The 19,819-nt window shown below is 54.8% G+C and overlaps 1 protein-coding gene across 1 annotated transcript; it reads right to left on the bottom strand.

Moving 5' to 3' along the window:
* Window positions 1-1,020: 1,020 nt before the first annotated feature.
* ZDHHC7 (zDHHC palmitoyltransferase 7) lies at window positions 1,021-12,842 on the bottom strand. Its single transcript, XM_019940064.3, has 6 exons — window positions 12,528-12,842; window positions 5,859-5,983; window positions 4,955-5,051; window positions 4,435-4,516; window positions 3,614-3,744; window positions 1,021-2,988 (listed from the first exon to the last, which is right to left on the bottom strand). The coding sequence occupies exons 1-6, from the start codon at window positions 12,840-12,842 to the stop codon at window positions 2,812-2,814; spliced, it is 927 nt and encodes a 308-aa protein (XP_019795623.2). The 3' UTR covers window positions 1,021-2,811.
* Window positions 12,843-19,819: the final 6,977 nt, after the last annotated feature.

Genomic DNA, 19,819 nt, shown 5'->3' with positions numbered 1-19,819 from the left:
AAAAAAAAAAAGGTCGTCTGAGACAGGAACCGGAAGTTCCCAGACCCTCTCGGCGGCAAAACTGGGAGGCCGCAGTGGGGTCTCCAAAGTGCACAGAGACCCCGTAATTTCCACGCCTGCCATCAGTCCTGGGGCAGAGCCATTCCTTCCGTAAAGATCAGCACCCGGCTCGGGGAGCGCTCGCTGACCCAGCCGCGCACCTGCAGTTGGCCGTAACTTCCCTGTGTCCTGTGCGGGGAGCGATCCGGTTTCATACTGGATCCTCGGGCAACACTGTGGGCAGCTGGCCTGTCACTGAAGGCTCCAGAATGCTACTTCGGGATCAACAAGGATTTACGGGCACCCCGCCCACCGTTCCCGGGCTTTTCCCAGGCCGTCTCCCCTTCAGGATACTTCTCTCTGCTTAAGCTGCGAAACCCAAATCTAACAGAAGACGGGATTCAGCCACCTTCCCAGTTGGGTCATCTTTTCATTTTCCATTTTAAGGCAGATGTCATCTGAGATGAGCCTATAAAACATTCCAACAGGAAGAACACAGAACCGCGGCACAATTCTTCAGAGCCACAGACACAAGCCTGAGGGCGGCTGCCGGCGCAGCGGCATGCTCAGGGACGCGTCTGCAAGGCCGGCCAGTGCCTCCCTACGTGGCGGCCACCCTCGCCTCGCCTCGCCTCTCTGGGTCCCTCCCTTGAGTGCAAGTACTAGACACACTGTTGAATGAAGTTGTGGGCACCTGAGATGCTGGATGGAAGAGCGTGATCTTTACAATTTTTATTTCCAAGTGCACTAAAAAAATGAAGGGATGTTTAGGACAAAGCTAAGTGAGATCCGTTGCGTCGACTGGAAGTAAAATGTTAAATGTGGAGACGGCGACCTTTGGGAGAGTGGCTCACTTGTCCCCGGCGAGGATGGGGCTCTGGAAGCAGCAGGGGGGACCGCAGCGGCCCGGGTGCCGGTGTCAGAGCCGAGCATGGAAACACGCCAACGACCCACCAAGAACCGCGCCACTGAACAAAGGGCTGGAGAATGTCAACTGGTGGCTTTATTTCTTAAAAAAGTTACATTGAAAGAAGAGGTTGAAAAGTCAAGTATACTTGATTTGCACGTATTTGCCAAGTCTCACAGGATTCAACCACTTTGATAATTGTTTTTATTGATAACCAGGATATACATATGAAAAGCCTCACATTGAAGCCCAGTACACACGTCCAACCCAGACGACAGATGCTGCAGAACAGTCTCGGGAAACCCATCAGTCTCCTGTTCTGTTAGTCCTCCGGCTGCGACTCGGCGCCCCCCGTCACAGCCCACGTCCTGCAGTGACTGAGTCCATTTCACACCCGTCCCACAGCTCGCTTACTCAGCTAGACTGTTGTCCAATAGGCCCTTTGTGGTTCTGCGCCAGCAGTGGTAGAAACCCTGATCAGGACAGGGGACGGGTTAATGCAAACGAAAGCAAAACAGCTCACAGCTGAGCAGAGAGGCGTGGAGACCAGGAGGGAGACGCCCACTCTTCTCAGCGTGGGACGTGGGCTCAGGGGACACCACCCCCCCCAGACCTTGTCAGAGATGGCTTCCTCCTCAGTCCCGCGAAACACCGACAAACCAGGCAAGTTTAAGGCGAGTCCCCAGGGAGGGGAGCTGTTTGCTTTCTGGCATAATTTTAAGCTCTGCACCAAGGGTCCTATTTTATCGCTTGTGACGTGGGTAAAGAAACAAAATGATGCCCCAAAAAGGTAAAAACTGAAAAATCAAACAAGCTGTCGCCATCCTGAATAGTCTGCAAGCAAGGCCCACGGGGCCCAGGGGCTCCTGCCTCGCGGCCCCCTCACCTCGTCGGGGCCGCGTGCGCCCCCTGCAGGCCATCTGCGCGAGCATCAGGCTGCAGGTGCCAGGCCGCCACAGACGCTGCTCTCCTCTCACGGAGGGGCCGTTTACACGCTGCTCATTTGGCCGGAACCAGACAGGTCAGTGCCAAAGCCCTCTCACGCACTCAAGATTTTTGTAAAAAAAATTAAAACAGGAGGGCAACAGAAGACCACACAGGAATGATTGTTCTTTGGATTGAGATATTCTCCAATATGCAATACATTCATAGTAAACCCCACGGGAGGGGGGACCCCGCGCAGCTCTCCCCTCTTCCCTGAAACGTCGGTTTCTAAAAAATAGCTTGTCTGTGGCACACGCCCATAACGTGTTATGTTGCCTGAACAACACGGCCCACTTTAAAACACACGTGCACGCACACACACAGACACACGTGGACTTGCCCACAGGGTCAGGGCCCACCAGCCCCGGGCGGGGAGCGAACCTGCAGCCCTGCTGCTCCGTGCAGCGCCTGCGGCTCCTGCATCCAGGCCCCTCCTGGACCGAGGCGGACCCTCGGGAATCACGGGGCCAGCGGGAGCTCCCCGAAGCCACCAGCCGCAGAATTCCTGGTCACTGGCTTGGCTCGTTTTCTTCATGAGTGAGAAAAGCAGCTCAGCACACAGGATTTTAATAACCCGTGTAACAACCCACGAAACTTCTTAAAAGATGCCAAGTACGTTAACAGAACTCCTAACTGTGCAGGAAGATAATGACATTTGGCTTCTCCGTGCCGCCACGTCCTTTGTTACTGGACGCTGACACGCATCAGAGCGCCACCCAGTTAGTGTGGGAACTCCGCCATCTGTGACCGGAAACGTATAAACTCTGCTTGCTGCAAGCAACTGCTCTCCACTTGCCCTACTGGCCACAGATGAGCTGCTGATACCCTTTCCGACCCCAAATAGATAAAGTCCGTGAACAAGTCCCAGCACGATGAGAGCCTCACACCGAGAACTCGGGGCCCCCTTTCCTAGGTCTCGTCTGCAGTCGCCTGAATCGGAAGCCGACGAAGGGGTTCATCCAGAGCAGCGAGGGGGGGCCCCCAAAGACGGACTTCATCCCTTCCCACCGCAGCCTCCGCTCCCACGTCGGCTTCTCACTCTTCAGCCTCTCAATCTCCTGCGGGAGACAGAAAAGCAAGTGGGCGGCAGCGCCAGGAAAACCCGCAGCAGGTACGGGTCAGGCGAGCGGTGACAACAGGGGAAGCACCACCAGACTCACACGTCCCTCCCTCCGCACGTGGGAACGAGGCGTCGGGGTCAGCAGCGGGGCCTCTCCTGGCACCAGCCCCGCGGCCCCCGAGCACAGCCAGGCTGCAGCCACCAGCGGGGTGGACAGCCTAGGCAGCCCCAGAGGCAAAGGGGGAGCCAGCCCTCCGGGCCAGGATTGTCTTTTTTTCCACGTACTATATTATTACAAATGCTGATGAAGTGCCTGCTCTGGGCCTTCAGTTCAAAGACATGAAGGCGACCAGCTCCCTGCAGCTGCCAGGGGGCGGGGCCTCCTAGAAACGGAATGTACCGGCTCTCCCCGCCTGGCTCTGTTGACTCTCACATCACAGGTACGCTTGAAACCCGAGCTGCACGCAGCGAGGGGTGCGCGTGCGGTGATGCTGTCGCGGCCCCTCGGGGCTGCCCCGTCCACCTCCTGGGTTAACACGCGGGCCCCGCTGTCCACAGCAGTGCTGCCCGCCGACTCGTGCCCGCACGAGGGCCGCAGCAGACACAGCAGACGAGGAGCGTACCGTTTCATCATTGCATATGGAGTGGATCTGGGTGCCGAACATCACTGCGGTGAAAGTGAAAAACAGCAGACCCTCAAGGCACAGGAAGATCAGCAGGATCACAGTGACTGGAGGTGAGAAACCACTGCATTCTGTGAACGAGAAGAGCTGGCTGTGGCCGGACATCGGAGCGCGGCGAGCGGCCCCGGCTCTGTGCCGCCCTCAGGCCGGCGTCCACGGAGGAAGGAGCTCGTTTCGTAAACAGGCACACCCGCTGTCCACCAGGGGCGGGAGGCAGCCCTGCCAGGCAAGAACCCACACCACCACTTCCTGGTCGGCAGATGCGGAAGGTTCTGTATTACCCCGCTTTCTACTGAGACTGTATTCGTGTACAGCACTGCGTACTAAGATACAGCAAAAGCCAGAAAAGACGAGAGTCGCGTGTGCCTACACCTGTGAGCAGGCCGCACACCCAAGGCCAGGGCCGCCCAGCTCGCGCCTGCCTGGCTACACTCGCGGGGCGACTCGTACTCAGCCATGCGCGCTCGACCAGCCAGAGCACACACAGGCCTGCTGGGAACAATACGCATTCTCACCCAGTCTCAAAAATCTGCAAGGTGCAGAAACTATTAGCTGACTAAGGAAGACCAAGTGTATGTACACGGCTTCATTATAGCAAAATGGCAGTGTGAGGACTGTCCCCATACTCTTTTCTTAAAAAGCTCATTTAACTCCTAAAATAACCAAGACCATTTCCTTCGAAACTGGAGGATCCCTTCTTCCTCTGCCTCCCCTCTCCCCCCACAGCGTGCACGTGCAGGGGGGCCTGCACCTGCACTTACCAGTCCACTGCCCTCGGACGCAGGCGACGAACTGCAGCCCGCAGAGCACGAGCGCGTGCACGGACGCCAGCGCGATGTACATCTGCGGGGAGACACCCATTAGCCCATGCGAGGACGAAAGGCCGCTGAACCGTACGTTTACTCCTGATCTCATGGGTCAGTGAAAATGAGTGAGGGAAGGAGTAACAGCAGCAGTTGACATCCGCCTCGCCAGGACCACACTGGACCAAGCACAGAAATCCACATGGGGAAATACGTTCTACCACTTCAGCAAGAGCCTATTAACAACTGGGGTTCAAGGTATCTGGGAGAGAATTAAATCACAGTAAAACACCCAGAATAACACAAGCAACGTACACTCATCTGGTGGGCTACTTCCTACCAGTGACAGCACAGGTATAATTTGAGTCCCAGAGAAGAGGCTGCAGGGCTGACGTCAGAATAAACTTACTCGCTCCAGGTAAGATTCCAGATAAAGAACTTAGTACAAGTCACTCACTCCATGAGTATCTTTACTCACAGTGAAGAGCACGAAAAATCTCTGATTCTTTTCTCCGACACAGTTGTTCACCCAGGGGCAGTGATGATCCATTTTCCGAATACATCTTTTGCAAATACTGAAAAGGAGCAGTTAGATTTTCACTATTCCACGCTCGGAGGAAACACCGCCCAATGAAGACAGTACTGGGAAGAAGCCACCCAGGGGGCCTCCTGCCCTGTGGAAGGGGTCGCTGCAGGGGCTGGGGCTCAGGCTGCACCTGCAAAGGGTTCCATCCAGTGGTGGGTGTTCACACGGCCTGGGGAAGGGGTCCCAGCAGCACTGGGTTCTCTGGCTGCACCGGGGAAGGGCTCCCTCCAGTGGTGGGCACTTGGACTGCACTATGAAGGGTGTCTGCAGATTGGGCACTCAACATGCCCTGGGGAAGCCGTGCCTGCAGTAGTGGGGGGCTCAGCCCCAAGTAAGGGGTTACAGCAGTGGTGGGTCTATGGCTGCTGGGGAAGCGGTCCCTCCAGTGGTGGGTACTCAGGCTTCCCTGGGGCAGGGATTCCAGCAGTGCTCGGTACTCTGGCTGCCCTGAGGAGAGGGTCCCTCAGTGGTGGGTGCTCGGGTTGCCTAAGGAAAGGGGTCCCCGTAAGGGTGGGTGTGGGTGAACAGACTGCCCTGGGGAAGAAATCCTTCAGCGTGGGCTCTGGCTGTGCCGGGGAAGGGGCCCCTCCAGTCGTGGGCACACGGGCTTCCCCGGGGCAGGGGTCCCAGCACTGGTGGATGCACTGGCTGCCGCAGATAAGGGGTCCCTGCAGTGCTGGGTGCTCTGGTTGCCCTGGCAAAGGTGTCCCTTCAGTAATGGGTGCTCGGGTCACCCTGGGGAAGGGGTCCCTGCAGTGATGGGCACTCGGGTTCCCCTGGGGGAGGGCCGCCATACCTGCAGTGGTGGGCGCGCTCGGGCTTGATACAGCAGCACTTGGGGCATTTGTAGATCACTTCTCCAGGCTTCAGCTGCAAACTCTCCATGTATTCCTTAGTAGCATTCCCTTTGGGTACTGCCCCCTATGGTTTAATAACAGTGTATTTTAGCTGGGCGGAAGGAAACATCAGTGAATTTAGGAATTAGTGTTGGGTGTTATGTACCATGATATAATTTATCATGCTGTAGTTGCCACTTACATTAATATGAAAAATAACTATTACTCAGGCAGGACCAGAAGTTTTATTTTTCATGAAAAATAACATGCTTTAAAATGAATTCAAAATATAGAGTGCGTCATCCTTCATAAGGTGAGTCACCTGGGTTTTTCAAACTTCATGCAGGACGTGCCAGAGGTGAGGTGTGTTTGGAAGCCACTCCAGCCCCAGGGCAGCTGGCGTCCCCAGGGTGCGCACACTTCCTGACACACAGGTTTCCTATCAGCGGCAGCAGGGAGTGCTGAACAAAGCAATCTCAAAAAGGACTTTATCTTGTGTGTTTGAAGTTGCCAACCTAATCAGGAGCCGTCACACGAGCCCCAAGCACCCCCCTCCCCCAGGCGTCCGGGCCCAGGGGCAGGAACAGCGGGGCTGTAAGAGTGTGTCTGCAGGAGCCCTGAGCGCTAGGGGAGCTTGAGAGGGACCAAGAATCTGGAAATGGGAGCAAGAGCCGGACAGCCCCGCACACGGGAGGGCAGCGGGCCCGAGTAGGCTGCAGAGGGGGAGGAATTGTTCTCTGGGCAGTGGAGACAGGCAGTGGAAATCACGTTTGGAAGATCATTCTGGGCACCATGGCCTGTGGACAAGGCCAGGACCCCGTTTCTGTGCCCCATGGAGCCTGTCCTTCACACAGAAATGCACGTTTCTGGAGAAGCCCCACTGGGAGGGAGGAGTAGAGCAGGGGCGCAGTGACAGGAGAGCACGGGGAGACGGGGGCGCAGTGACAGGAGAGCACGGGGAGACGGGGGCGCAGTGACAGGAGAGCACGGGGAGACGGGGGCGCAGTGACAAGAGGGCACGGGGAGACGGGGGCGCAGTGACAGGAGAGCACGGGGAGACGGTGCAGTGACAAGAGGGCACGGGGAGACGGGGGCACAGTGACAGGAGAGCACGGGGAGACGGGGGCGCAGTGACAGGAGAGCACGGGGAGACGGGGGCGCAGTGACAAGAGGGCACGGGGAGACGGGGGCGCAGTGACAGGAGAGCACGGGGAGACGGCGCAGTGACAGGAGGGCACGGGGAGACGGGGGCGCAGTGACAAGGCACGGGGAGATGGGGCGCAGGGCACGGGGAGACGGCGCAGTGACAGGAGAGCACGGGGAGACGGGGGCGCAGTGACAGGAGAGCACGGGGAGACGGGGGTGCAGTGACAAGGAAGGCATGGGGAGACGGGGGCGCAGTGACAGGAGGGCACGGGGAGACGGGGGCGCAGTGACAGGAGAGCACGGGGAGACGGGGGCGCAGTGACAGGAGGGCACGGGGAGACGGCAGGCACACCACTGGCAGCAGGAGCTGCGCTGGAGCTCTTGAAAGCCCACTGTCTGGCTGCCCGAGCCAACCTCTGCAGGGCCAGGGCCGACACCCACATCTGCAAAACCCAGCAGGCACGTGTGGAGACCCGGGACCACTGGCTCCAAGGCCCCCGGGGAGCCGGAGAGGCGGCCCTGTCACCAGCAGGAGTGAGGTCCCACAACGTGCCCCGGGTTCAGGGGGCAGTACAGGAAGGGCTGCAGGCAAAATGGGAAGGTTCACTGCCCGACCCTCCCCTGCAGCTGACTGCCCTCCAGATGGGCACCGGTCAGTCCCCCATCCTAACACAGGGAAGCTGCTGTGGTCAAGATCCTGGCCTTAACATGCCACCTGTCTCCTTAATCTACAGTGTAAAAAAAGTTCAGGGTTTAAAGGTTCATTTTTGAGAATTCACATCAGAAGGTCAGGTCCAGCATTTTACTCAATTTTCCCAACACCCTCTGGAGTCTTTCTGGTCCCTCAACCAAGCCAGGACCCCAGCCCGCCCCACGCCTACCGCCGGCCCCGTGACACTGTTCTGACTTCAGGAGCTCCCACCTTGTACAGCCGCTCCTGGTGACAGCTCGGGTCACACGTTTCATAAGACGATGGAACGGAGCAGGTTTAGCCACACACATGCTGCTTCCACGGTAAAACACGTGACCTGACACTTCTGCGGAGCACGGCACCCCACGCTGCCCGCTGGTTGGAGAGCGCTCCTGCGATGCTCACGGAGGACAGGTGTGCATCTCGAGGGGGCGACACGTCAGATAACACGTAACCACCAGCCCACGTGGAGATGAAGGCATCTTCTGGTCCTTCTTGCGGCTCAGAGCCCTGGGCAGGCAGCCCGTCTCCCACGGTGCCTCTCGATGACTCACCCAGGTCCCCGCGGCTGGCGATCTACACTTCGATTCCGTAGTCCGATGTGCTCTCGCAGGCCAGACGCGGAGCAGAAGGGCGGGCCCGGGTCCGCTCAGCACCGGGTCTCACCAGGTCACACCAGAGGAGCGCCCGCTTCCTCGGCACCAGTGGGCCCCTCTTCGCTCCATCAAAGAAACCTTCCGAACAGGTGAGGCACGTTCCTCAAGCTCGCGTTCGCCTTCGAACCATTTTCAGGGCATGTTTTTTCTAAGACGCATCTTGCGTGTTTCATCTGTGTCTCGCCAGGACTGTGCTCCCTGCCATAGCCACGCCTCCTACCCCAGCACGGCCCAGACGGCTCCCCTGTGGCACAGCGTCCTCTTGACAGCTTTTCCATTCGCTGCTGCTGCTGGCGCCCGACGTCTCACACCTGCACCCACCCACCTCTGATCCGCCCTGGAGAAGGAAACCAGGTGCCCACTCTTAGGAAGGGTGCTCCCAACCACGGCACACGTAATCCAGGGAAGTTATGATTTGCAAAGCACATTTCCCCCCCATATCTTTCCATCTTGACGCCCTGGTTCCCTCCCTGTCACGCATCCTGGATCCCCAGGACCTGACCTAGGGGCACGGGAGTGTGGCGCTTCCCCTAGGTCTACCTGCTAATCCATGGGCAGCACAGGGGACGAGGAGCACGTTAAACCACGTACAGGGATATAAGCTGAAAACCCCAGAGCGGAAGGAGAAAAATGAGACACGTCAACCAGTCACAAAGGATAGATCTTATTTGGATCCTGATTCAAACAAAAGAATATAAAAGGACTGAGGAGATGTGGACTCTCACTGGACACAGTAAGGAATTCTTCAACCGCTCCACATGAGCCACTGACGCTGTAGCCATGCTTTTATAAAGAAGAGCCCTTCTGGGACTTCCCTGGTGGCTCAGTGGTTAAGAATCCGCCTGCCGATGCAGGGGTTGAGCCCTGGACGGGAAGATCCCACATGCCGCGGAGCAACTGAGCCCGCGCGCCACAGCTACTAAAGCCCGCATGCCACAGCTACTGAGCCCACGTGCCACAACTACTGAAGCCCGCGCACCTAGAGCCCATGCTCTGCAACAAGAGAAGCCACCGCCATGAGAAGCCCGCGCACTGCAACGAAGAGTAGCCCCCGCTCGCCGCAACTAGAGAAAGCTCGCGCGCAGCAACGAAGACGCAACGCAGCCAAGAATAAAAAATAAATTTATATTAAAAAAAAAAAAAGAAGAGCCCTTTTTAAAGATACAGTTATTTACAAATAAAGTTTTATAATGTCTGAGATGTACTTCCAAATATTCTGGGGAGGGAAAGGGAGTAGGCAAGGATATCGCTGACACGAGATTGACCACGAGGTGATAAGCAAGGTTCATGACCCTCTTCTCTCCACTTCTGTGTATAATGAAATGTCTGTAAGAAGTTAACGAAAAAGCAAGGGCTTTGGCAATGGATAACTGTTCAAACCCCAGCTTTGCCTCTTGCCAGCTGTGGGTCTCACCTTCTAATGTGATGTACGCCCACCTCCGCAAGGTGCTGGTGGGTTAATGAACGCCCAAAGGCGTCCCAGGGCGCCCGGAACAAAGGCGCCTTAGTGGGCCCTCGGCACACATCTGCTGCTAAGGCTGATGCTTGTAGAACAAGGCTGGGGACAGAGGAGAGCAGGCTCTGGGCGCGGGGCAGCGGGTGGCCTTGCACAGTCTCATGCTTCTGACACTGAGACTCGCCTCCAGAGGTGAGCTTGCCGCCTTGGGATCGATCAGCTCCCTGGTCCATCACATGTCAGAGACCCCAACTTCCTTTCTGCTCCCCCCTCAAAGTACCAATAACTTCTCAAGAAACAACCCAGGCCAGAGCCAATCCTAGCAAAGACTGACTGTTCCTTAGTAAAAGGACGTCCGGCAGAGAACTGGCCTCACCCGGGTGGCGTGACGGCTCTCGTTCAGCCCAGACTGGACCCCGTGTTGAAGGTGATCCTCAGAGAGGAGAAAGCAGCCGCCCCGAGGAGAGGACGGAGCAGACACCGACCCCGCCGGCCACGCAGTCTCCCCCACACGGTGCGTCTGGAACCCAGCGCTCCCAATTCCCTCTGGTGTGAGGGGCCACCGTCTTCACTAGGCGGCAGAGGGCCAGATGCCAGGAAGGACAGGGGTGCCTGGGGGCTCAGTCGGCCTCTCCCCTGCCTCCTTCCCGAGAGCTTCCCCACCCCAGTCCCAACGCCTGCCCGCGGCCAGACGCACCCCTGCCCTGGGCTCCTGACACCCCGCGGGGTGCCCTTGGTTCTATTCACACCGACTCCCGGTGGTTTCTGTAACTTGCCACTGGAGTCCTGACGTGTGGCATGGCGGAAGCAGTGACAGCCAGATGTCAAGACGGAGGATGTGAACGGACCGTCCTCCAAAGACCTACAAACGGCCGAGAAGCCCAGCATCGTTAGTCATCAGGGAAATGCAAATCAAAACACAATGGGGTACCACCTCACAGCCGTCAGGATGGCTCTCATCAAACACATGAACATCACCTGAGGAGGTGGAGAAGCAGGAACCCGTACACTGCTGGGGGGACTCTAACGCGCTGCAGCCGCCACGAAAAACCCCCCTCAGCAGTTCAGCGTAGCGTGAACATATGACCCGGTACTTCCACTCCTGGGTCTCTACCCAAGAGAAACGAAACATGGGTCCACACAAACCTGGTCCACAAGGGTTCACGGCAGAACTGTCCATAACAGCCAGAAAGTGGGAAGGACCCCGATGGCCACCAACTGACGATGGCTGTAAACAAAACGTGGCCCAACCCCACAGTGGAACAGTCTTCAGCCGTGAAGAGGAACGAAGCCCTGACAGTGCGCGGTGTGGGTGAGCCCTAGGAACCTCGCGCCGCGAAGGAAGCCAGACGTCAAGGCCATGTGTCCCTGTGTGATTCCATCTATGTGATCTGTCCAGAACAGGCCAGTCCAGAGACAGAAAGTACATCAGCAGTTGCCTGGCGCTGGGGGACCTGGGGGGGCGGGGCGGTGACAGCTAAGGGCTGCAGGGTTTCTTTTTCGGGTGATGAAAATGTCTAAAATGACTGCGGTGATGTGAATACATGAAAATTATCGAACAAAAGGGTGAATTTTGCGGAATGTGAATTAAATTTCAATTAAAAAATGCTTGCATCCAGGACTCACACCCTCCCCCACCTCACACTCCAGCCCTCAGCGCTTCCATCCAGCTTCTTGGCAGCGAAACAAGTGAAGCGAACACGCCCGGCGGGAGCAGAGGCAGCGCCCTACACACACCTGCTACCCGACCCCCGGCTCTCGGGGCTTCCTGAAGAGCTGTGAGGCCTCTTCCCGCGGGAGAGGGGCTGTAGCAGGAGCGGGACCACGGGGGGAAGGACGCCTACACTGGTCAGAAGACACAAGCACTGTGATGAAAGGGGCCCAGCCGGGTAGCCCTCCCTCCCCCGGCCCCACCGGGCACACCGCAGCCTGGCACCTGGGCACCGACGTGGTGGCCTCCTCGCCGAAACGCCTACAAACGATGGACCCAGCCCCGTTTTCAACATGCAGGAAGATGGCTGACACTACCAGCTCTTCCTACAGCGAACTTAAAGATAATAGCTAACCTGCAGCCCAAAGAAGTTAAATTAGTTGCGTGTGATTCGTAAAGTGGTGAAACCTAGATGCCACATCACTCAGCTTTCAGTCCATACTTCAGAGAAACAAAGTATTTAAACTAGAAGGGGGGACTTCCCTGGCGGTCCAGTGGCTAAGGCTCCGTGCTCCCAGTGCGGGGGGCGTGGGTTTGACCCCTGGTCCAGGAGCTAGATCCCATATGCCACAACTAAAGATCCCGCATGTCGCAACTAAAAAGATCCCGCAGGCCGCAACGAAGATCCCGCAAGCAGCAATAAAGATCCCACGCGCAGCGACTAAGACCCAGCACAGCCAAGTAAATAAATAAACATTAAAAAATAAAATAGGATTTCAGGCATTATTCAGTACACTTTCTTCATCTGAATAAACAGCTCAGTGTAACGTTTTCCATGAATATACCATGACATCACCTCTCTCTGGGCGCTGGGTTCTCTCCAGCGAAGCCACAAACAACGCCACCAGCCTGTATCCAGGAACTCGTGAACCCCGAGGATGCGGGAGCATGAGGCCCTCCGCCCGGTGCCGCTGGTGCCTCCCCAGCCCAGACCCGGCCGAAAACCCCAGCGAGAGGGCAGGTACTCACGGGGTCGGTGAGCATGGTCCTCAAGTGAGAGGACAGGGCAAGCACCGCCAGGCAGTTGAAAACGACTCCATTGACCGCGGAGTACCAGAAGTCTCTGGAAGGCAGCAGCATGACAAACGTCACCACGAAGTCCGCGTACACGACCAGTAGCCACGTCACGACAGCACAGATCATGCCACAGCCGTCGCGGATGAACCAGACCCTGTCTGCCACGTCGGCCTCGGATGAAGAGGAGGAGGAAGAGTCGTAGTTGTCATTTTCGGTCAGGAGAGGATGGTGTTCGACATCCCGGAGCCGGTATCCTGATGACGGCATGGTTTCCCTGGAGGGGCATGGGACACAACTGGTGAGGCTCCCGGGGACACACGGTCACCTGCGGCTGGCCCCAGCCACACTGCACAAGGACGACGCGGGGCAGGAGCTAGACACCCTTGGCACCCAGGCCCCAAGCCTGGGCAAGACGAGGCCTGGGGTACCACGGCCCCATCCACGGTGCCAAGGCCCGAGGGCCCGCAGCGCACACATGCCAGCAGCTGATGAGAGGCTGACAGACAAGGGGCTCTTTCACTGCTCGTTTCCACCCCGGCCCACGACCACAGAGCCCAGTTCTCGCCTGACTCTTCCCTGTTTCACTGAGTTCTTCACTCTCACTTCTCCCTCGTTTGAACTGTGACAACGTGCGACCATGTTTTTGAGGCAGTCTTCTTTAACTCTGTGCTGTTTCTAGAACGCCCTTCCTCTTTCAGTCTTTTAACAGTTTCCTTCACTTATCTGTTCTTTCGACAACTCTCCCATATTTCCTAATACCCGAGAACACACAGGGTCAGAAACTAAAGGAAAACTTACACTTTTCCTAGCAAACATTTTGCTGCTTCTTTAAACCTATAACCTCCTGTCATCAGTGTCTGATATGAGTAGAAATACTCATGATAAATAAAGAAAGGGGAAACAGAGTCAGTTCATGTGGCCCTGTTGTTCGTGCAGGGGATAGAAAAACACTGATAGCACTTTATCAAACGACCCGAGGGCTTTCTCCACTCAGGCTCGGCTTCTTTCAAACAAGAACAGAGCAAGCGACTGTGGCCTCCCCAGCGTGGCGGGGGAGGAGGGATGAGAATGCTCTTGGGGCCGGGTCTGCTACAGCTGAGGCACAGCATCCGCTCAGAATCCTGGCATTACTTCCTTCCTTAACTGTAACTGGAGCACGGGAACGATGAAAACATTACTGAATGAGTGAATCTGCTGGTGAGAGTTCCTTCTGCAAATATTTTGCAGGTTTCCCTCTCGATACAAAGATACTGACTAGTACAAGACAGCAAGGAAACTGTTCCCCGCAGCCTGCTCTTAGATCAGACAACAAGAGCTTTAAAATTACTGAAGTGAAGAAACTGAAGATAAGAATTTGGGCAGCCCCGAACCAGCCGTTCTTCAGCCAGCACACACTGGACCCGACGGCTGCCTTCCTGCTAAGGCCTCTGCCGCAGAGGCCACCCGCCCTGCAGCGCCCGAGGCTTCTCTCTGCCAAGCAAGTCATCCTGCAGAGGCAGTCCTCGTGCCTCTGAAGAGCACTCTGCAAAGGGACTCTGAACAGCAGACACGGCTATCTGGAGAGGGTGCTGGAGCGCGGTCCTGGCTACACCACTGTAAAGCCTGATGCCGCCAGGGGGCTGAGACTCTCTGGGAGGAGGACCGGCTCGGCAGCTCCACGGGCAGTGCGCTCAGCACTCCCTACCCTGAGAGGGCGTCCGTGTCTCAGCCCTGGGCTGGCTGTCAGCCCTCGTGGGAAAGGCCTGGCTCTTCTCTCCGGGCTCCCCGTCGGGTGCCCGCACGCCCCTGGGCTCACGGCAAGCGCACATCTGTTTCCAGGCAGACGCAACAACGTGAATTGGTCCCCGTCTCAGATCCAGAGAGAGGCCTAGTGATGGCCACGAAGTTTTTTAGTGAATCATAAATGTTCATCAAAGCCTTAGCTGAAAAACTCCCCTGACCAGAATCCCTCTGCTCTATGGCTACTCCTCAGGTAAGACGCTTTCTAGGAGCAATGGGTGCCCGCCTGCTGGGCAGCGAGCAGTCGCAGGGGCCACGTGTCCAGAGACAGGCCAGCTTTTTGTCAGAGCACACTCGTGCAGCCCGAGTTCTGCCTAGAAATCAGGACCTGAGTCTTCTGGACGCCTGACCCAGTCCCGATTAACCTTCCCGGCTGAGGCACTGGTGACAGCAGCCGCAGGCCTCCCCCAGAGGGGCAGATGGCAGCTGTATTTGTGAGGAAGGGTGACTGCACACATACCAACCCCAGTGGGCGGGAAGGGACATTCCCAGAAGCACGTTAGGACACTGAGGCATCACGCCTGTGTGCTTCAGAGCTGAATTTGTAAAATCCACTAGAAGGCAAAGGGAGAACAATCTGATGCCCAAAAGTCACTTCATTTGCAAGAAAGCAATCGGTGAACACGGCGAGGTTAGGCTGAACACATCCGGTTATCTGTTGTCAAGAGCAGGCGCCTTCCGCTGAGTCACAGCACTTACACTTCATTAATGCAACAGGAAGGGAGGGGAGGAAATGAAGAAACAATTCCTTTACACTCAACTAATCTAAAAATGCTGGGAACACAAGAGCAAATGGCACGGCAACTGGCGATGCGAAGCCAGGGCGAGGGCACAGCCTCACTCTGTGCTGATACCCGTCACTGGTGACTGAATACTCTGCGTGATCACGTCTGAAAAAGACCTGAAAGCACTGTGCACTGACCGACGGTTTTTCTACTTTAATGTCCAGTTTAATGGGATACTGTCTACACTCCGAACCTGAGCTGTTTATCGTCGTGTTAAATCAAGCCCCGTTTCCCAGAACGCTAAGAGCAACATTGCAGACCCCCATTATTGAAGGGACAACCACTCGAGCAAAACCCTTCCAGTGGTTTACATTTGAGAACTCCCCTCATCTTGTAATACCTGCTAGTAACTGATCAATTCTCTTCATGGAATCTTCCTCCAGGGACACACTCTCCTTTTAGCGTAGGTGGTAAGCAAACCCAAAGACAATACGTGAAAAAAAGATCTACTTGTCACCATTAACCATCTGAACTGCCCGTATTTGCCTTTTCAAAGGTGTGCAAGTTAGTGTCAGCCGTTAGAGAGGAAACAGTGATTAGAGACCTAAATAAGCAATCACTTACCTCACAAATTATTTTTAGACATTACTTGAACGTTTTGTGTCTTTTCTTCAGGATCTTAAGGTGCATACTGTCCTATGTGGTGGGATCTGAAAGATAATAAAATCTGATTAGAAAAGTTACTTATTTTATGACCAAGGCGCATATACTATTTCTCAGTGCATATGATCAACTTTGGGAGCACATGTAACCGATGTGACGCTTCACACCTGAAGTTCCGTTGCTCAGAACCATCTTTAACTATGAAATCATGAGTCCTCTAGGTTTTCGTTACTAGTAAACTGCTTGACAATCCTGAAAATTAAGTAATTTATTTTAAACCTGTCCATTTTACACTCTTGTTACTTTAGCCCTGGTCTTAAATACAAATCTCTAAGCCAAAATCCCTGAGAAAGAGCCCCAGGGATAATCCAGACCAAATCTGGTCAACCTGCATTTCAGCAGGCAGCAAGTGTTCACCGTTCACCAGCCACAGCAGAGGAATTACAGAAAAGACGAGAGAGAAAGAGGTGAGAGGTGCACCAGGCCCCGCTGGGGGAGGGTGCCCCGGGGGAGGGGGCACGGTGCACGAAGGAGTGGGTGGAATGAGTGAGGGGCGTCCCAGCCTGGCAGCGTCTCCCACTGGGTGGGCAAGCAGACGTAGCCTCCCTAGAAGCACTCATCTGGCCCAAGAAAAGAGGCTGGAAGACACCAAGAGGCGGCGTGTCCCCCTCCCAAAGAGGTCAGATTGCTGCCAGGTTTCCCTAAGACCAGGGCCACCAGAGGACAAAGGACCATGGACGCAGACGCTCCAAGCACACGCTCCTGGGACATCTCATCCTTAAATGTGAACCAAGAGCCAACAGATGTTCTGGAGAAAAGCTCAAACAGGTCTCATGGAAGAGCCCCAGAGAGAAAAGAGAGAAACCGGGATTTAGAGCAGGCATAACGCACAGAGAAGAAAACTTAACGAGGAATTAAGAGGCTGCATTTGTGAGACAAAGGGGAACATTCTGAGAACTTCCTAGTTACTGGAAAATAAAAACATGATGGTAGAATTTTTTAATCTTACAAACAGGACTGGAAGAGAGAATGGGGAAATTTCCCAGAAAGGAGAACTAAACAACAAAGGGGAAGGGGGGAAGGATAAACTTGGAGTTTGGGATTAACATATACACACTATACAGAAAATAGATTAACCAACAAGGACCTCCTGTATAGCACAGGGAACTGTATTCGGTACCTTATGATAACCTATACTGGGAAAGAATCTGGAAAAGATTAGATATACATATATATAAAACTGAATCAGTCTGCTGTACACCTAAAACTAACACAACATTGTAAATCAGCTACAGTAAATCAGCAAAAAACAAACAAAAACAAGACAAAGACAAAGACCTTAGGAGAGAAAATGAAATGAAATCAGAGGACCAATCCAGGAGGTCCATCTTCCAAACAACAGGTCTGGCAAAGGCACCCCGAACAAGACGTCCTTCCTCTGCACAGCTCCACTGCCACCCAGGCCGGCGGCCCCGTGTGCCTCGCAGCCTGTCCACTCTCTTTGCATCTGATATCCTTCCAACGTAACATTTTTCTCTCAGCAAACCCTCAGTTGGTGTCTGTTTTCTGAAACCAAGACCCCTGACTAGGACACCAGGGGGCTGGCGTGGAAGAGGGTGAGGGGACTCGGGGGTCGAGGGGTGGGCAGGGTAAGCTCCCCTGGTCTCCTCCCAGCAACTGGAGGCTGCTCGCTGCTTCCTGACCGGGAGTGCCCCCTCCGCCGGGCCCGGCTCTGCTGTCAGGCTCCCCTGCCCACCCGACCCTACAAGTCTCCTCAGGACCCGTCCTCCCTCCACAAGGACGTGGACAGCCTCCCCGCACCCGTCACCGCCACCCTGCACACCAAAGGTTCCCTAGCCTATCTGTGGCTCTGAGTCCCCTCTGAACTTCTCAGTAACAAATGTGGCTGTGAACCACAAGCTGCTTAAACTAACGGAGGTGAATGTATATATATATATATATATATATATATATATATATATATATATATATGGTAACTCTATTCAAATACCTATGCAGTAGCCAACAGCTTTAAATGCCAGGTAACGTGCTGAACCAGTAACGCCTCATTATGCCTAGTGATAATTTCAACTTTGCATTCACATTCATTTTGAGTATCTTCAAATGAGCTTATGTTAGCACTGTTTTAAAGGAAAACCGGCTTTGCAAAACCCAGGACTGCCCATCGCAGTCCTCAGGTCTACAGCAGAATCTCTACAATGAGACCAAACCCCGTTACTTTTATAAATTTTTAAAAATAACCAAAATGGCAACCACGTCGGAAAGCGGCCTGGTACTTTCTCAGAGTTAAACCAACACCCTCCCTGTGCCTCGGCAATTCCACTTCTAGGTGTTTACCTCAAGGTGAATATGAACACAAAACGTGTACAGAACTGTTCACAGCTGCTGCATTCATTAAGTCACCAAACCAGAACAACCCAAACACCCCTCGCCAGGAGATGAATCAACAAACCACAGTATATTCATACAAGGGGGACTGCGGACGGATACAGGCCACCGTGTGGATACATCTCAAAAAACCACGCCAAGTGAAAAACACAGTATGTACAGTAGGAGTCCATCTGCATGGCACTCTGAACCAGGCGAAGCTAATTTATTTTGAAAGAAATCAGAACGGGGTTGGAGCACAAGAGGGAATGACGGAGAGTCCAAGGTAACTTTCTGAGTTGACGGAAAGGGCACCAGGCGACACAGGCACACACACTGTCAAACCAAATTCAATGAGCTGATAAAATTATACACTTAAAATTGTGCATTTCACTGTACGTTAACTATGCCTCAGTTAAAAAATGAACAGGAAAAAGAATAACCAGCACAGGTACACGTGCAGGTGTAAAAGGGTGTGGTAACAGCCAGGTTCTAAGTGCTGCTGGACCCGTTCTCTCCCTACAGACGCTGCCTTCCGAGCCAGACCCTGTCACAGTCGACTTTTAACAGTATCTTCGGGCAAGTGTCTTAAACTCTTCCCCTCACTTTTTTCCCCGTGTCTATAAACAGAAGATGCATTTCTCATAAACAAACTGAAGACAAGTAAACAAAAGACATCAATATACTTTGGTGATCAGTTGCTACAAAAAAGAATGAAGATCCAATGATTTTCACTGTTGCAATAAAAGGAAATGTCTACCCTAGAGTCTGGTATTCACGTGTACGTTAAACACTGCTTAAACTCATCACTGTTTTACTATTCATACGCCCACTGCTGACCTATAAGAAACAGGAATAAGCACATCTCTGCTTCAGGCACAGAAGCAGCGTGTGAGGCAAACACAGGCCGTGAGATGTGCTGAATTCAAACGTGGGGGCGGGGCCTCTAAGCTGCAGACTCCATGTGAGGCCCAAGGATGCTCAACCTCGGACAGGCCCTCAGCCCACGAGGGCTCATGGGAGAGAGAGGCGGGGACCAGCCTGGTAAACAACGTGCTCGGTGTTATCCCCAGTGGCAGGCAGAGGGCGATGACGGAGAGAGATGACAATCGCTTATCCCGTCCAGAGGAACCAGAAAAGTGTCGGTTAGGACGACAGCAGGAGTGGGCCCACGGGACAGGCAAGATCGCACAGGAGAGGACAGTGCGGGAGGCACAGAGGCTGGAAGGGGAATCCACCGGCTGCAGGGCCCTGGGCTCAGCGCGAGGGAGGGTGGGAAGGCAGGGAAGGGGAGGCCAGGGCCCTGAAATTCTGTACGTCATTCTGCTGCAAAGGGAGACTGGAACTTCGGTCAACAGACAAATGTTTTAGAAAGATAACTGGTGACAAACTAAGATTAGGATGGAAGGAGGAAGACGGGCAGCTGGGAGGCGGCTGCCATGCCCCAGAGCAGAGCTGACAGACGCAGGGCCAGCAGGGGAGCGGGGCCTGCAGGGGACGAGCAGGGGCTGGGAGCAGGAAGGCTGGCTGGAGCAGACAGCACACCAAGGGGCCGCGACCTTCTCCCAGCAGTTCCGGTAGAGAGCCAAGAAGCTTGCAGACTGGGTGGTGAGCAAACTAAAGAAGCAAATTTGTTTAAATGTGGTTAAGTCAAGGACATACGTAGCTGGAAGGAAAAAACAATTTTTC

The sequence above is a fragment of the Tursiops truncatus genome, chromosome 19 (genome assembly GCF_011762595.2).
Source record: "Tursiops truncatus isolate mTurTru1 chromosome 19, mTurTru1.mat.Y, whole genome shotgun sequence".
NCBI classification, from domain to species: domain Eukaryota; kingdom Metazoa; phylum Chordata; class Mammalia; order Artiodactyla; family Delphinidae; genus Tursiops; species Tursiops truncatus.
Note: the sequence above shows the minus strand (reverse complement) of the source record. Positions and strands in the feature narration are given on the sequence as shown.